This window comes from Vicugna pacos, chromosome 3 (assembly GCF_048564905.1).
Source record: "Vicugna pacos chromosome 3, VicPac4, whole genome shotgun sequence".
In the NCBI taxonomy this organism is placed as follows: Eukaryota; Metazoa; Chordata; class Mammalia; order Artiodactyla; family Camelidae; genus Vicugna; species Vicugna pacos.
In genome coordinates, this window is record NC_132989.1 from 6,997,845 (window position 1) to 7,015,670 (window position 17,826).

Genomic DNA, 17,826 nt, shown 5'->3' on the forward strand with positions numbered 1-17,826 from the left:
AAGAAATCAAAGTAGACTTCATGGGAAAAATCAGAATGCTGGCCTTCCTTCCATTTATTTTAGGGCTGTGCGTGCCAGGGTGAATTTAGAATTACATTCGGCGGTGGGAGCGGCATTCATGTCTCAACACCTCGGGTCTCTCTAAAGTTCTGATCTGTCCCTGCTGTCAAGTTACAGGAATCGTTTCCTCCTCTTGTACTTCCGTGGGGACCAACTTTGACCATATCCTTCCCAGAGGTGAGAGGGAGGTGACAAGAGCTGGGAAGGTGAGCGGGAAGTGGGGACCGACTGGCCATGGACAGGTCTCCCCCAGGGGCAGGAATGGCAACCTTTTATAAAGAATGAAAACGCCATCCAATTTTCAAGCTAGTACTTTGTGTCTTCACTCATCTAATCTTTGTTCACTGGCCTCAGGACCAGGTCCCTAACGGCATTTTGGTTTTCACAGAAGCTGTCATGATGGTCTCCTTTCAACGTGCTTGCGGTGGTTTCGAGGAATGGGACAAGTCACTTCACCTTTTAGCCCGTTTCCTCAGTTATGAAACACCAATACCTATCTGATGGGCTACTGGCAGGTGCAAATGGTGGATGAAGTCTGGAACATACCGTACAAATCGTAGCTGCAGCTGCCATTTTTATTGGGGGTCTCGTAGGCACACATGTCTGGGCAGGGAAGACAAGAAGATGAGTCAAACCCGGGCCCTTTCCTCCAGAGATCAGCAGCCCGGGAACACTGCTGAAGACGTGTGTATCAGTCCTCAACCCCGTGAACAAACGTGACCCGCGCCATACACAAGGTGTAAAGGCAGTGATCACTGCCAGGGAAAGGGGTGGGGACCAGGAAAGACTTCCACCGGGAGTCTACAGGTGGCCTTGGACTTGGACATTCAGAGGGCACGGGAAGAGCATTCCTGCCAGAGGGAACAATATGAGCAAACACCACGGGAAGGAAAAACACAAGGAGCATCTGGGGAAATGACAAATGATTTGAGATAGAGGAAGCTTTAGCGCCCGTGTGAGGCAAAGAGGAAAGACGAGGCCACTGCTTACAAGGCATTCACACGTAAGTCCATCAGTCACGAGGCTGCTGGAGAGCCAGCCCTGCAGTGTTTGGGATGGACCACGGGCACTTACGTAGCCTCAGGGCTCCTTTGTTCCTGGGACCCTCCAAGGCCCTGGAGGGAGGGACCCCAGCATGTTTCCTGGTGGTATGATTTTGTAAAGTTTTCACAGGTGAGACCTATTACCTGCCACTGGTTAGGATGACTATTTCCACTCCAACTTCCCTTCATGGGGGTGTTTGCAGAGGGGTCCGGCACTTTTGGGAATTAGCCAAGAGATGAGTTAAGATACATTTCATCCGGGTTCTGGTGAACATACACATAAAGTGTGCAGTTTTCCTGTGTAGCTAGATTATTACAAGCAAGAGTTACCGCAAAGTGGAAAAACAGCTTCTAGAAATACTCTCTCTTGTCCACAAGACCAGCCTTGTGACATCGAAAGGTAGCGCCAGAGGCTGATCCAAGATAGGTGAGCCCTAGGGTGCCGAGACCACACGTATGTGGTGTGGAGGTGAATTGAGTTCTGAAATGTATGCAGCCAGAAGTTAAGCTGGGCAAAAGACTTCTAAATTTTATGTGTTTAACCCCACCGCCCAAATTTGATAAAAACCTTAAAAAGGTATATGGCATTACCAAGAATAAGTTGTGAAGCTGAAAACAGTCTAAAGTAGCCATACTAAAAGAGAAATTTTGACTTAGCTTGCTAGGGGAAAGACTCAGTTATTTTTAAATTCTTTATGTCCTCACTGGGATCCGGTGCCTCTTGGTTACTGAGTTATAAGCAGCCACCTGCCCTTCCTTTGCGCCTTCTCAGAGAAGACTCTGATTTCCCCGGGGCCTTTCTGGGCTTCCATAAGTCAGGACTCACAGCCCCACACCTAGGGCACCCCGGGTAATGAACTCTTTAGCCTTATCTCATTGTCTAGATGTGAATCCAGATTCCTTCACTCATCAGCTGGGTGGACTGAGGCAAATCCCTCAGTCTGTCTGAACTTCAGTTTCCTCATCTGTAAAATGGGGACAATAGCATCCACTTTGGGAGCCTCAGGAGAGGGGGAAAATGAGAGAAGGCAAAGAAAGCACCCCTAGCCCGGTGTAAGCGTGGCACACGGCGAGACCTAACACCTGGCAGCTGTGAGTATTACTGTCAGACGTGGTTAGGGAGCACGGAGACTGCGGAATCCGTCTGCAGAAATGGGAGAAGGCAATTTTCCAGTGGGGTCTGGCGGCCATCCGTTATTTTTACAAGCCACACACATACTCAGGTAAAGGCATCTCCTGCATTGCAGATCTTAATGGGTCTATCTGTGATGACAAGGAGCTACACACAAACTCACCGGCCATTTCTGTGGTCTGTTTTGCCCCAGGAGGACAAAGTGCATCCACAAACAGCCCCCTGTTCTGTCACACCTGACAAGCATGACCCTTCACACATCACGCTTTCCCCTCCCTGCCCCTCTGCCCCGGGCCTTGGAATCTCATGGCAGAGCTGAGGAAAAGTCATTTATCTATCACCTCTCCTCCTCCCCCTGCCTTCCTGCTTTCTCCCACAAATATTTATCGTGTCTAACCATCATGGTGTCATGATTCCAAGACTTTAAGACTCATAGTAAAGTCTCAAAAAATTTTTGGTGGGGACGGACATAGGGTTACCAACTTTTTACTTTGCCAAGTAGAACATTGTGTGCGCACACACACACAAGCGCGCGCACACACACACGCAATGACTATCACCACCACTTATTACCATCATTCCATTAAAGAAATGTTATTTCAGTTTCCCAAAATAGTCAGGACATAGTCTTTAGGATAAAAGAACAGTCAGTTATATTGAATATATTTGGAAAAACACAGAATTTTCCTAACGTTTTGCTCATTTTGTCATGAGCCAGTAAAAATTTTATTACCCATAGGAACCAGACCTCAGACAAATGTCTGGAGGCACTGTGGTAACAACAAGAATAATAGAATAAATGCTTATTGAGTGTCAAATGTGGAGTCTTACAGACTTTACCGTCTACCAGCTGTGTGACCTTGGGCAACTTACTGAACCTCTCTGAACTCTAGACACAAGGCGAGGGGAGGATGCTTGCTCTGCAGAGGGGTGGGTAGGGAGTACGAGCGGTACAGAACATTCAGTGTTGAGCAGTGTACCTGCTACACTGAAGAGCTGCTTCCATAGTGCTCATTCTCCTCTCCTTTTCCAGGGAGGCTCTAGGTGGAAGAATTTGCTTTCCCTCCTAACAACCTTCTGCCTTCCTCCATGTGGACTGACCCGAGACACTGGGTGGGACTGGGGAGGCACTGGGGGAGGCTTAACCAACCTTTCTTGGTTCTCCTCGGGGTATTTGTTCCAGGGGTTCCCAGGCATGGGGAGAACTGGTGCTGTGCTGGTGGCATAACCAGGGGGAACTTGTTAAAAACTGAGATTCATGGCCCCATCACGAGAGACTTTGATACAGTAAATGTGCACAGGAGCCCAAGAATCCATGCTTTTGAAAACTGTGCCCTGCCAGATGTTTCTAATGAGCACCTGGGTTTGCAGATGGTCGTGGCTCCTGGCTTCTGGGTTGGGACATTTTGACTACTCAGCTCACAAGAGTGCCTGTCATTCCAAGCATGGTGTCCTGTGAGCCCTGATGAATGCGGTCTAAGGAATCTCCTGGTTGTGTCTCACTGACATCTCAGCAAATGATACTTCCATCACCCAGTACCTCAGGGGTATTCCAGATACACCTCTTTCTCCCACTAGCCCCCCTCTATCATAACCGACACATCCCCAGGGCCTTGGATCTGCCTGCTTCTCCCCACCTCCACGGCTACTAGTCTGATCTAAATTACTGCCAGTTCTCACTGGCACTGTGTCCTCTTAACTGCCCCAGTTTTGGTCTGTGCTCCATACAGTGGCCTGAGTTGTCTTTTAAATATGTAATTCAGATTGTATCCCTTGTCTGCTTCAAACCCTTCAGTAGTGGCCAGTGCAATTTAAGATAAAATCTAAACTCCTTAATGTGGCCTAGAAGTCCCTGCATGGCCTGGCCTCTGCCCACACCTCCAGCCTCGACTTGCACCTGCCTCCCCGCTGTTCCCCATCCGCTGCCGCCTCAGGACATTCAGGTGTACTGCTCCTTCCGCCTGGAGCCCTCCTCTTCTACCCGCCCCCTCCACTGAAGTAACTCCTCCAAACTGCTCAGGGTTCTGCATAAACACCACGCAGGGACCCCGTGATATACTGATCCCTGGTGTATGCTTCTAAATTGCAGCTCACCCCTTTTCTTCAAGTCACTCATCACAACTGGCATTCACGTTTATTTGCGTGCGTGTTTTTCAAATTACTTGTGCTCCCCACTGGAACAAAATTCTATGAGAACGTGGAACACAGCTGCTTTGCTCACCACTGTATCTCCAGCACCATGCCTGGCCCTAGCAGGCTTCCAATAAACACATACTCATTCAGTGAATGAATGATTGCATGAATGAACGGATGATTAAAATAGCAGAGCCAGGTCCCTAGATGAAGGGCAAGGTCTCACCCTTTCTTTCCAGTTGGGATGACTAAATGTGCAACCTCGAGAGACCCATATTGTACATAGTGCAGGAGGAGCTGGAATTTGAACGACCTTCCCTGACATTTTACGAGTGACTCTTCAGGGGTGGGGAATGGAAGAAAGACAGAGTTTTGTAACAGAAGTAGAATAATCAGCTTTTCACAAGGTGTTTCTGGGGTTCCTAGAGAACATTTGCTTTGAGAGCTGGTTGGGACCAGAAAGCAAAAAGGTCAGACATCTCCTTTGTGCAGTGGATTGGGTAAGCGCCTGTTTTGATAGATCTGGATTCAATTTTTGTCTCTATTATTTACTTGCTGTGTGACCTTGGGCAAGAAGTCGAACCTCTCTGAGCTTCGGGATATTCATCTGTCAAGAGGGTGCAATTACTCTCTGCTGTCACGGTAGCTGTGAGGATTAGTGAGATAATGTCTGCAGAGAGCCTAGTGGAATGTCTGCCACATAGTATGTGCTCGGTGATAATACAATCTTACTAGGCTGCAAGCCTCCTGCAGGCAGGGGCCACGTTTGCTTTGGCTCAACAATGGTTAGTACGAAACCTAGCACATAGTAGGTGCTTTAGGAAGTCTTCATTAATGATTTCATAAAGGCCAAATGTATCTTCCTTCAGTAGGATTTTCCTCTTCCGGGAACGATTCCCTATGTGTAAAATTTCTTCTACGTGTAAAGTTGAGTAAACCAATTGCTTTCCTTGTGAGCAACTCAAATCCCTGTGTTTTGAAACCTCAGAACCAGAGGATTAGTGCGTGGGTGTTCATGGGGGTAGCTCTGTCCTGAGTCATCTCTGAGACCCTCGCCCTCCCTTGCGCTCTTGTGTGGAAATTCATCACCCTGCATTTGAGTGACAGGACCGGAGAAACTCATCAGCAGAGAGAGGGATTCCTATTTGGTACCAGTACTATAGAGAGCACAACTGTGTCTTTGAAATTAACCTTCATTTATTTGGAGGGGAAAGCAGTTAGTTCAATAATGGCTTCCTGGTGCCTTTCAGCATTTTAAAAGGCGGAAGAAAGATCTGGAGCGAGGCAAGGTTCCAGTGTTTTCTAAACAACGCACTAAGCCCAGCTACCAGTTGGCTGCCCAACACTTCCCTCTACCCACACCCCTACCCCCATCTGTCCTTCTGATGCAACACACATCCCTCAACAGCCCAGCCACTTCTCAAGACCCTGACCAGGCCTTCCCCAGGCGGGTGGGAGTTGGCCTTCTGTATAATGCCAGGCAGCTGAAGATTCCTTGGACATCTTGCACATGGCCCGTTGGGTGGAAATGCTGCTATATCATATTCCAGTTATTTCCTGTCCCTCCGCGGCCTGATTCCACGAGCTGAATAAAGAGGTCCTTGTTTGGTGGATCCATCCCTGCTCCTGAGTAAGTGAGAGCTGGTCCCTGGCCCAACGTGGGCTGAGGCCACGGGGAAAGGGTGAGGAAGAGATAGGCAGGGTGCTTCAGGTGGGGAGGCCCTGCAGGAGATGAGAGGCCTGGCTCTGTAGGCAGCCCAGTGTCGCTCCCAAAAATAAAAATAAGGGAGGAAGGAAAACAAATGGGGCCCCTGACCAGGAGCCTGTAGGGGGCAAGGCTATTTTCCCTCCTGATCCCAACCCTTCTCTCCCATGGAGAACACAAACACAGGGATAGAATCACATGCCATCCAGGCACCTGCCCGTCTATCACCAACCAGAAGTTACTCCTACTTGGGCTTCTCTGTTTGCCAACCGCTGTCTTCCCCCAGATCTGCTTTCTCCCCTTCTGAGTGAAAAGCCTTTCATGGAAAATTTAGAATTTGGAAACGGCTTCAGATTCCAAAGGCGTTACTGTTCTACATCCCGCCACTTACACTTGGGTGTTATTTGAACTCGGAGGAAGTACAAGCCTGCATCTCCATTTTGCTTGGATGCTCTAAGAATGTGTTACTTAAGCAACTTTTCTGTTTCAAACTCTTGAGTAACTTTCAAAGTCCATCCCAAACTCACGGCCTGGAGTCCGTATTCCTTGGCTGCCAAGGGTGGGGCTTCCAGGGGAGAAGCATGTGCACCGAGTCGGCTCAGGGACGGTACACTGGAGATCTCCGGGAGATAACGGCATGGTTGGTCACAAAGTTTTTACGGCAGGGAGAAGAGAAACAAGCTCTGATAGCATCAGAGTGGCAAGAACGGCTTACTTTCTATGGCGTGGAAGCCAAGCACATGAGATGTTAGGAAGATAAGGTCTCAGAAAGGCAGGGAAGTGGAAAGAGTGTAAGTGAGAAGAAGCCGAGGGTGGGCTTGAAGAGCGAGACCCAGAGAGAAGCCACATCATCCTGTACCACCATGTGGCCAGGGAAGGACTAACCTGGGCAGCGTTTAAAGACCCTGGTGTCCAGAAGGCTGGAGCCTGAAGCGAGCTGAGAGATCCTCTGGCCAGTGCTTCCCAAAGCCTGGTGTGGATCACCCCTTCAGAACTGCCTGGCGGGTTGGTTAGACACGCGATTCCTGGGATTCCTCTGATTTGCTAAGTTGGATTCTCTGTACGTTAGGTCTTAGAAGCTGAATTTTTATCAAGTTCCACAAGTGATTCTGATCCCTATCAAAGTTTGAGAGCCCTTGATCTAGTCCAACCCTCTCATTCTTTGGAAGTGACATCTGAAGCCCCGAAAGGCACAGCAACACACCTGGGGTCACAGGGCTAATTGCCGGCAAAGCTCACATGGAAACTCTACTGCTCCTGACCCTCAGGGCAGTGCTCTTTGCATTTCGACATGCTGGCAGCCTGCTCACCTGTTTGGAGCGGTCTCCCTTGCTTCCTAAAGTGAAAGTCTGCACCTCTGATGCATTCCTGCGTCCTGCGGGGGCCTTGTCCTTCCTGAGGATGCTCTGGTCACAGCCTCTGCAGGCTGAGGATCAGGGCAAGAAGTAAGAAAGGAGAAAGAGCTAGTTCCCTCTGAGCCTTTAGTAACAGGCATGGGATTGGCAAGAGAATAGAGTAGGAGAAAACACAGTTAAAGCTGTGAGGTGATTGTGGTTTGATTTGTAGCACCAAGAGCTAAATTTCATTGAGCATTTGCTGTGTACCAGATACTGTGTTAAGTCCTCTTATGCACTAGCGTAAACCCCATGGAGCAAAGAGTAATTAGCCTTATAATGCAGATGAAGAAACTGAGGCTCACAGAGAAGCCATCATTTGCCCAAGGTCACATGGCTAATTAGTGGCCAAATGACCTCCATGTTCAACCATGATCTTTTTATGATCCAATGCAGTGTGAACTGTCATCCACTTTAACCCGATAAGCCTGCAAAAGGACTCAGAGACCCTGGGAAAGAAAAGAAAGCTTCTGTGCAGTGGGATGTGATCACTATTGGGGGTAGAGCTTCAATCTCTCTCCACCTAACACACTGAAAATATTTCTGAAAGACATTAGCTCGCAAGCTGGCCTTAGAAATGACAATATGGAGGGTAGGTTAAACAGCTTTTTTTTTCTTTATCATTTTAAAACAGAACCCCCTGATATCACTTGGCCCTCTTTCCATCTATTTCTCTTGGATGCAGTGTGTCTTTAGGATTTTTGTTACTTGAGGGATCTGGTTATATTCAGTTCTAAATGAGCCCCTAGGGTGAGTGCAGGCATCAGTGGTCCATGGCGTGTAGTAGCCATTGCCTCTTTTGATATCACAGCACATGTCTCTGCCATGATCACCTCCCTCCATTCATTTTCTAGAGTGTCCCTCAGGGACAAAAAAAAAAAAATCAAAGCAGATCATGCCTCAGACAAGAGACAAGTGTTTCCTGAGCCATGTGGACAGCTTGTCACAGGACCTCCCCTAGGTTTACCGCCTAACCAAACCTCAGCATTGTTCTTAGAAGAAGTCAGGTAACCTTTTCAACAACTCAGTAGGACCCCCAAACAGAAGAAGGGGGGCACGTTTTCATAGGAGAGTAAGGGCTTAATTTCAGATTAGCAGGATTTGGTGTCTGACAGCAGAAGGTGAGGGGCAAGTATAATTTAATTCTGAGCATTCTATAAATCACCAGAGTTAGGAAGATTTTGGGGTGAAAACTGAGAATGTGTGACTCTCTGGCCATCTTCCTTCTCTTTCAAATCTCAAGCTTTAGATCAAAGACTGGTTAGGACTGTGAGGCTGTAAAATCCTCTGATTAACTCATAATAAAGACAGTGCACTGGGGTGATAGCAAGTGGTGAAGGGAAGAGGGGGAGGACGCAGCCTCTGCAAGGCTCCTGAGGGGCATGGGTCTCTGCAAGAGCCCTGGAAGTGCTGAATGAAAAGTGCCTTTCTGTGTACGAGCTGCCTCCCTGCTTCCCAAATGCCGCGTCTGCGGTAACTACAAACTATTTTGTATGCTGCATTAGTGACGCTGCCTTAGCCGGCACGTCATTACTACTGAAATAATGCTGGTGTGATGCTCAAGTCCAGTGTCCTGTTTAATTATTAAACTGAGGCTGTTGAATGAGTCATTCCACATACCAGATTTTCCTCCTGTGGTTCTATTCAAGTGACTCGTACCTTAGCGCATTCTACTAACACCTTAGTTTGTTCTTAGCCAGATACCCAATCTGCAAAGCCTTTGCAGAGTAAACAATATTCTCCAACCTCCAAACACACACAGACTGCATTAAAAAAAAAAAAAGCAACCCACAAAAAACTTTATAGTAAGCTCATCAGTAAACCCAAGATCTGAAAATGCCTAGCTCCCCTCTGCCAGTCCCCGACTTACCAAGTGGTAGAGCGATGAAGAAGGGTAGCCAACACAAGATGAACATGCCGACCACAATGCCCAAGGTCTTGGCTGCTTTCTTTTCCCGGGAGAACTTAAAAAGTTTGACAGCTATGGAACTCCTGGGGTTGTGGCCCTTGGCCTTGGTACTGCTGAGGGTGTCCTCGTGAAAGTTCTTTGAGTGGATCCTTAAGGTCAGCTCCTTGGAGTTGGACATCTCCTTCATGACTCCAGCCTCCAGGTTCTTGGTGGTCCTCTTGGCGACGATGTAGACACGGCAGTACATGACCAGAATGACAGCCAGAGGGATGTAGAAGGAGCCCAGGGAAGAGAAGAGTGCGTAGAAGGGTTCTTCAGTGACCCCACATTCCTTGTCATCGTTGGGCGCCGGCTCCTTCCACCCAAGAAGAGGCCCAATGGAGATGACTGTGGACAAGACCCAGACACTGAGGAGCGCCAAGATGGCCTTCCTCCTGGTGACCAGTGTGGGGTACTGCAGAGAGTAGCGCACCCCGATGTAGCGGTCAATGGAGATGGCGCACAGGCTCAGGATGGAGGCTGTGCAGCACAGGACGTCCACGGCGGCCCAAATGTCACAGAAGATCCGGCCCAGCACCCAGTAGCCCAGCACCTCCAGGGCCGCGGAGAAGGGCAGCACGGTGAAGCTTAGCAGCAGGTCAGCGATGGCCAGGTTGACGATAAAGTAGTTGGTGGGCGTCCGCAGGTGACGGTTGCAGGCCACAGACAAGATGACTAGGATGTTGCCCACGATGGCAAAGAGGATGAAGGCGCCCAGCACCAGGCCCACAGAGATGGCCCTGGTGATGTCCAGCTGGGGCAGTGTGGAGTTGCTCGAGGTCTGGTTGGGGCCAGTGAAGTTGGCATTTTTCAACTCTCCCCAGTGGGCAGGTGCTGATGTGTTGTGGCCGGTGTCCAGATCGGGATTCATTTTAGAGTCCGCCCTCCATAGCCAGGGAGGTGACAGGGCTCTAAGGGCTGCGGCGAAGGCGGCTCAGCTGCCCTGAAACTTTGCTCCCCGCGTGGTCTTCTTTCCAGAGGCTCCCTCCTGGAGAGGAGTCATCTCCCCCCGGCAGCCCGGCCCGGCAGCACGTCTCCTGCCGGCACCGACTGCGCGCTCGCCTGTCAGAGGGAAGAGGAGGAGGAGAGAGGGGACGAGGCGGCAGCTCCAAGTTTAATGGTCCACGTCAGGCGCGCCGGGCCGGGCTCGCGGGCAGCGGCGGGGAGCAGCGGGCGGCGGGGCGAGGGGCGCCCGGCTGTGCCGGGGCCGCGGCGGGTCTGCGGGCAGCGGCGCCTCCGCCCAGCCAGCGCCGAGGAGGGTCTGCTTTCAATGAGCCGCCTCTGGGCTGACTGCACGGCGGTGACATCAGGCGGGGGAGCCCGGCGCCCTGACTCCGCGCGGCACTAGGGGGCAATGCGGGTCCAGCGAACACGCCCGCAGCCCCGACGCCGCCACCCTGCTCGGCCCCAGGCGGCCGCGCCCCCGCCGCCCCCAGGGCGAGTCGGTGCGGCCGGGGAAGGCGCGGGGTGGGCGAGGGGGTGGAGGGAGGAGGAGCCACCTGAGCGTGGGGATCCCCCGGCCCCCGCCCTGAGGTGGCCCGCTGGGATTCTCTGCCTTCCTATTCAGGCTGCATGTTCAAAAGTGGGGTGGGGGTGCTTGCCTTTAATGAGGGGCGCCAGGAGTCCGCACTCAGATTTACGGGGTTGGGCAACTTGTGCGGCACCTAAAAGAGGAAGAATTACAAGGTTAGGCAGGTGGGAGGGACGTGAGTCAGATCTGAGAACCGCCCTCTTACCTCCTCGTGAAACCCCTCTGGCCTCATAATAAAACTCAGAGACTTCTGGTCACTCATTCATTCACTCAGACACTCATTCGTTCAACGGATTAACTGGATACCTAGCGTCTGCCCTGGGTTCTGTTCTAAGCGCTGTGGATATAGCAGTTGAACCAGGTAGACAAAGACCCTTGGCCTCTGGGAGCTTACATTCTAGTGGGAGGGGACTGACAAATAAGTAGGCAAATTCTGAGGTGTGTCCTCTGCTGACAGGTGTAACAGAGACAATAAAGCAAGGACAGGGAAATGGAATGGTGTGGGGAGGCATTTGAAATTTTATATGGGTGCTTGGGATGTCACTGAGGTGATGTTTTAAGATCTGAAAGAAATCAGGAACAAACTGGGTTATGTGGGGGTGGGAGTGGGGGTGGCGGTGGGATAAGAAACCTCCAGGCATATGGGAAGCGACTTGGGGAATCTGGCTTATTTGTTGATTGTTTTCCCCCTTTCTGCCTGATATCCATGTTGGACATTCAGCTATAGGGACACTCTTCCCCAGTACTTAGAAGAAAATGTATGGCTGAGAATGCAGCAGGAGAGCATTATGCTAGTTAACATTTACCCAATACTCGTTGAGTCTCATTCACAGACGGTGTGCTAAGTACTTTTCGCATTTTCCCATGGCCCGTTGAAAGAAGGACTGTTCTCATAATCATTTTTGGATTGTGGATGGGACAACAAGGTACAGCAGAGTTTAACTCTTTGCTTAAGTTTACACAGCCATCAAGGAGAGAATTTGGAAATTGAACCCAATTGCAGGTCTATCCAAAGTTGAGCGTGTAGCTACCCAGTCACACTTTTCCTCCAGAAGCAAGGTTGAGGGTGAATTCCTACCCACTATAGCTTTATTGAGATATAACTGACATATAACATCGTGTAAGTTTAAGGCATACAACATATTGATTACGTATTGCAAAATGATTACCATCATAGTGTTAGCTAATACCTCCATCCCATCACGTAATTACCATTTCTTTTTGGTGATGAGAACATTTAAGATCTACTCTCTTAGCAACTTTCAAGGATACAGTGTGATTAACTACAATCACCATGCTGTACATTAGAGCCCCAGAACTTGTTCATCTTATAATTGGAAGTCTGTGTTCTTTGACCACCATCTCCCCATCCCAACCCCTCCCCCCACCGGAGACAACCACTTAATTCTTTTTCTATGAGGTTTTCTTTTTCTCTTTCTTTCTTTCTTTCTTTCTTTCTTTCTTTCTTTCTTTCTTTCTTTCTTTCTTTCTTTCTTTTTTTTTAAGATTTTACATTTAAGTGATAGCATATAGCAGTTGTCTTTCTCTAACTTATTTCACTTAGCATAATGCCCTCAAGTCTCATCCATGTTGTTGCAAATAGCAGGCTTTCTTTCTCTTGACTGAATAATATTCCATTGTATATATGCACCACAACTTCTTTATCCATCCATCAGCTGATCGACATTTAAGTTGTTTCCATGTCTTGGCTATTGTAAATGATGCTGCAGTGAATGTGGGAGTGCAGGTATCTCTTCAAAATCCTATTTTCATTTGGTTTTGATATATACCCAGAAGTGGGATCGCTGGGTCATATGGTAGTTCTCTATTTTTTTTGAGGAACATTCATACTGTTTCCTATAGTGACTACACCAACTTACATTTGAGGTTGGGGTGCATTGATTGTTACATATGGAGCTGTCTTCCAAGTGGTCAATTTTGGCACTCGAGTTACGAGTGCTGGGATGGAACATTTATTGAGTTCCCACTGATAGCCAAGCATTTACTCATTTTCTTCTACTCTTCACAACAACCTCTGAGAGAAGTATACCATTCTCCATTGACAGCTGAGAAAACCATGGTTCAGAGAGAGTCAGTCTGTTCCTGGGGTTGTATGTCTAATAGACATGTGGGAGAGCAATGCGCAGTGACTGCTGGAGACTGAAAAGTAATGCCTGATGCCTTCTTTCACTCTCATCTAGAATCCTGCATCCAGAGCTTCCTACTTCCTGCCCTTGATAATTACTCTAACCTGATACTCAGGGGTGGGGGAGCCACTCAGGGTGATTTACACTTAAGCTCTTTATCCTAGAGGTAGGTCCCTAACTTCTTTATATTTTATATATATGTATTTTTGGAGGTGGTAGGGTATCACACACCTATCTAAGGTTTTAATCTTCTCCCATCAAAATGCTCAGACTCCCAAATGCAGAAAATACACAATTTTAAGGAGTTCCCTGAGATTAAGAAATCTGTAGTAGAGATGGCCCTGAAAACAGACTTCTATTTCAATTAAACTGGCTTAAGTTGTATTTGAAGATCCTAAAACAGGAGGTTCATAGGTTTACAGTGACTTAGCTCTTTAAGAGCTTGCAGAACCCTCGCTGGCCCATCTTCCCATTTTGGAGGTGGCCCAGGAGGCAGAGGGAATTGGTGAGCTCCCACAGCTAGTTCGGGGCAGAGCTGGTGCTCAGACTCCATCTGCCTGGCCCACAGAGCAGTGCACCTTCCTCTGCCTCAGAGGGACGCCACACATGGCAGCCACTCATGACTTACTCAGTGGGGTGTGAAACGGGGACAACTTAGGCAGCCCTCTGCCAGGGGTCCTTATGAAGAGGGGAGGTTGTCCTTGGTCCTGGGTGGGTTATGTGCTGATCAGTCTGGAGATGGGGGCTGGGCCAGATGATTTTTTGAGGTCTTTTAGGTTCCAGGTGGTCAGCTTCCTTTGCTGGACGAAGTGACCTCTGAAGGCAGACGTGCTGCCCTTCACCCACACATCGTCACAGTGGTGGGAGTGGAGTCTCATATGCTCAGTTCCCACCATCCTCATATATCCTCAAGTCGAGGATGATGGTGCTTCTTTTGAACTGGTTTACTCCCAAGGGGGAGTGGTAGGAGGAAGAGAACGCCAGTAAGTTGGCAGAAAGCTGGCGATCAGCACAAAGACAGGGATATGGGAGGGAAAGAGTGGGACAGAACGAAAAGCAAGTTCCGAGTCCGCATTTGACTGTGGTGGCCCATTTCCCACTTCCCTGGGCGTTAATTTCACCAGCTATTGAACAGCCAGCAACACACCATTGAATTTTCAGAGGCTGTGTCTACATAATCACAGTAACCAGCTGCAGTGTGAAAACCCAGCCTGCCTGACATTTTTCTATGGTGGCAAAAGGCCAGGGTGGGGAAAAAAGAGCAAATCTGAGATTCAGATTTGGTTTATACTTGCTATGAAAGAGAATAGTTTGTTACCTGCATGAGAACTTATGTTTTGACTCAGGTGAAGGGAAAGGATTTTGAGCCAGATCGAGGGATGCAAAATCCTTGTAGATTTCAGACATATGTTGTTATTCACCAGGACCTTCCACAAAAGGAAAACAAACATCCCACTGTTAAGGCAAACAGGTGTTAGCCTTAATAGCAGCCAGGTACCAGGACCTCCCCTGAGCACCTTGCTCATGACCCTTACCTTGCTGTTCCTTTCTTCCCTTCAACTGGAGATGCCTCTTAAACCTTCTGGCTGATATGTGACCCACAGAATTGACCATTTGTTTAGGTGTCATGAGGATATAGATGATATTTCATTTTCTCGGTACTCCCTGGGGCAAAGCCAAGCACAGAATTCTGACTCACTCGAGGCTTGGGGAAGAAGAACCTTTTCATTATCCATCTGATTACATTAGAAATCTCTGATGCTGTGGACTCCCGTTTCTGTGAGCGTGCTAAGAGATGCTGCCACTGAGTTTGACCTGTGGAGAGTCTGTGGGGGATTCAGAGATCTGCTTAGAGGACCTATGGGAGGAGACCTCTCACCTCTGATCATACAGTTTTGCATGGTACTCCGTTTTTAGCTTTCTCCAGTTTTCCATTTAACCAGCCATAAACAGGAGCATCTACTCTCTGCAAGGTATCACGCTAGGCGCTGTGGGCAAATCAGAGACGAGTTTAGTCAAGCAAACAGTAGCCTAGCCCTGAGCTAGGTGCCATGGGGGATGATAATGATGGTAAAGCGCCCTTCAGAGTGTACGTACACTATGTGCCAGGCACAGTGCTAGGTACCCTGTGTGCACTTACTTAAATCTCCAACGGTACAAGGTAGGAATTATCCCCACTTTACGAATGAGGAAACTGAAGTTCAGAGAGGTTCTGTGACATGGCCAAGTCCATTCAATGAGTAAACAGCATTGGTATTCAAAGCATTGTTGTCTGGCTCCAAAGCTTGCATCTTTCTCTCTGCACCAGACTGAGATTAAAAAAAAAAAAAAAGAAAAGCAGCAGAAAATTCAGTGTTAGCCTTGAAGGAAATTACAGCAGAAGACAGAATGTGATCAGGTTCCTAAGCGAGGCAGAGGTCAGGGAGGGGACGGCGTGGCAGAGCGGTCCAGGAGAGAAGGTTCTGCAGAGGAGCTCCTTGGGTCAGGCTTTCTTGCTTCCCTTCCCAGGCCAGCACTCAGTCTGCTGAGGTTTTGAGAGCTGACTTGGATTCTAATCCCGATTCTCTTATTTAATAGCTGCTAATGTGACATTGGGCAGGATAGTAAAGTGACTAAGAGTCTGAATACTGGCATCAAACAGACCTGGGTTTGTGTCCCAGTTGCACTAGTTTATTAGCTGTGTGTCCTTGGGTAAGTCACTTAACCACTCTGTGCTGCAGTTGCCTCACCTGTGAAATGAAGTTCGTAACAGCCCTTACTTCACAGCGCTAAGGTGAGGATTAAATGTGACAATGTGTGTAAAGTACCTAGTGCAGGGTAATAGTAGTGATATCTGCCAAGAGTTATTAAGTGCTTGCCACAAGCCAAGCATCATGCCCCAAACCTCGCATGTACATTTTCTGATTTAACCCTGATAATACTATTATGAGGTGGATGCTATTATTAGTGACACAGTATAGATGAGCAAACTGAGTCTCAGAGTGGTTGCCTAAGGGCGCAAGGCTGGGAGGTGGCACAGCTGGAATACACAGCACCCAGGAAATGAGGGTGGAAATGAAAGGAGAACTGGAGGTGCGCTTCATGAGGTACACTAGGGGTTTTGGGGACTTGAAGGAGGCTTTTTGCTCCTGCTGTAGCCCAGGTGGGAGGCAGGAGGCGCACCCTTTCTTCTGAGCAGGAGACACTGGCTGCAGTAGAGGCATTTCTCTGCCTCCAAACCAGCAGGTCAAAGGCTCCCAGGAGTGAGGGGTTTCAGCTCCCTCTGGGCAAACTTGCTTTTCCCTCTTGTAATTATGCTTTGTCAGTCTTTGACGAGCTTGGATTCCCCCAGCCCAGAAATTCCATCTGCACGCATTTTCCTGTGAGCGTGAGTGAGCTTGGAGCAGCCCCTTGCAGTAAGCTGGTGAAGATTAATTGCCAAGTCATCCAGGGGCTACAATTGCATCACATGTTCAGGGAGAGCCTGGGAGCCCTAAATTGGCGGCTGGGGTGTGGGGGGACAGGGCGCCAAAGCATGGAGTGTGAAAAACCTACTAAGTCTGGAACTGGAGAACTGGTCCCTTCTTCCTTATGCCCCAGCAGCTCTTCCTGCGGGACACCAACACAGGTCACCAACATCAACAAACAGTGCTGCAGAGCTGAGCGTGAAGGGGACTGTGTACTGTTTTCTTGAATGCTACTGGTGGTTCCTTTACAGCTGTGGGCTTTGCCCATCACTTTGTCCCAGAAATCTGTGGTGGCCCCTAAATTTCTTTAGAAAGGGTCTTTGGGTTGCAGTCTGGTTTGAAGGCGGGCACACAGCTGTGTTGGCACCGTGCTGTCCACAAGACAGAGGGAGCTGTCCGCATCAGGATGCCGATGGAGCTTTTGCTGGGGCTACAGCACTTCCAAGCTGCCTTTGTATTCCCACTGCCAGGATTTACTTTCTAAACACATTTGTTGAACCCATCAAGGGTTAAAGAAAAATGTTACAAAACAATACTTATGGCTTCAGGCTCCGTACAGCTGATTTTTCAAAGCATTGGCCCCTGCGGGCTCCAATCAGGATCACAGACTCCTGAGATGTCAGTCAGAAGAACCCTACAGATCATCTAGTCCAGGGTCAGCCAACCATGTTCCCGTGGAACAAATCCAGACTTGTGCCTGTTTTTGTAAATAAAGTTTTATTGGAACGCAGCCTCACCCATTCGCTTGGGTATTGTCTCTGGGGGCTTTCACGGTACGATGGCAGAGTTGTACAGCGGCAACAGAGACGGTCTGTCCTGCAAAATCTAAAATATTTGCTCTCTGATCCTTTATAGAAAAGGGTTGTTGACCCTTGATCTAGTCTAACCCTCTCATTTCACATGCGGGAATCCCAAGGCCCAGAGAGAGGGAAGGGATCTACTTAAGGCAGAGCCAGGGTCCTGGAGATTTGACTCCACTCCCATGGCTCTTTTTTGTCACTGCTGTCATTCATTTCTTTAGCCTGGCCCTGGCTCTGAGTCTGAATCCCAGCTTTGGATAACCAGACGTGTGACCTTGGGCAACGTTCATAAACTCTTTCAGTCTCCATTTTTTCATTCGAGACCAGGGCATACAAGCTTTCTATTTCCTGAGATAACACACAGCAACATAGATGGTTGCAAAAATGAAAGGAGTCATAGTCTGAAATGCTTAGGCTGAGACCTGGCTCATAAAAAACACTCAGCCAAAGGCAGCACTATTATACTGATGTCCTCTGTAATTTTATG

At 48.8% G+C, this 17,826-nt stretch overlaps 1 protein-coding gene across 6 annotated transcripts in view; it reads right to left on the bottom strand.

Annotated features, from left to right (window-relative positions):
• Positions 1-17,826, bottom strand: part of ADRA1B (adrenoceptor alpha 1B) — a 281,409-nt gene that overhangs the window by 39,061 nt on the left and 224,522 nt on the right. For 5 of the 6 annotated variants that reach the window (XM_072953237.1, XM_072953245.1, XM_072953253.1 and 2 more), the window contains one exon: positions 9,338-11,079. In XM_072953237.1, the coding sequence (XP_072809338.1) occupies positions 9,338-10,286 (949 nt within the window). In that variant the 5' untranslated portion in view covers positions 10,287-11,079. Of the gene's footprint in view, positions 1-9,337; positions 11,080-14,411; positions 14,510-17,826 lie in introns of those variants that run through there. The other variant, XM_072953271.1, reaches the window with a different exon arrangement.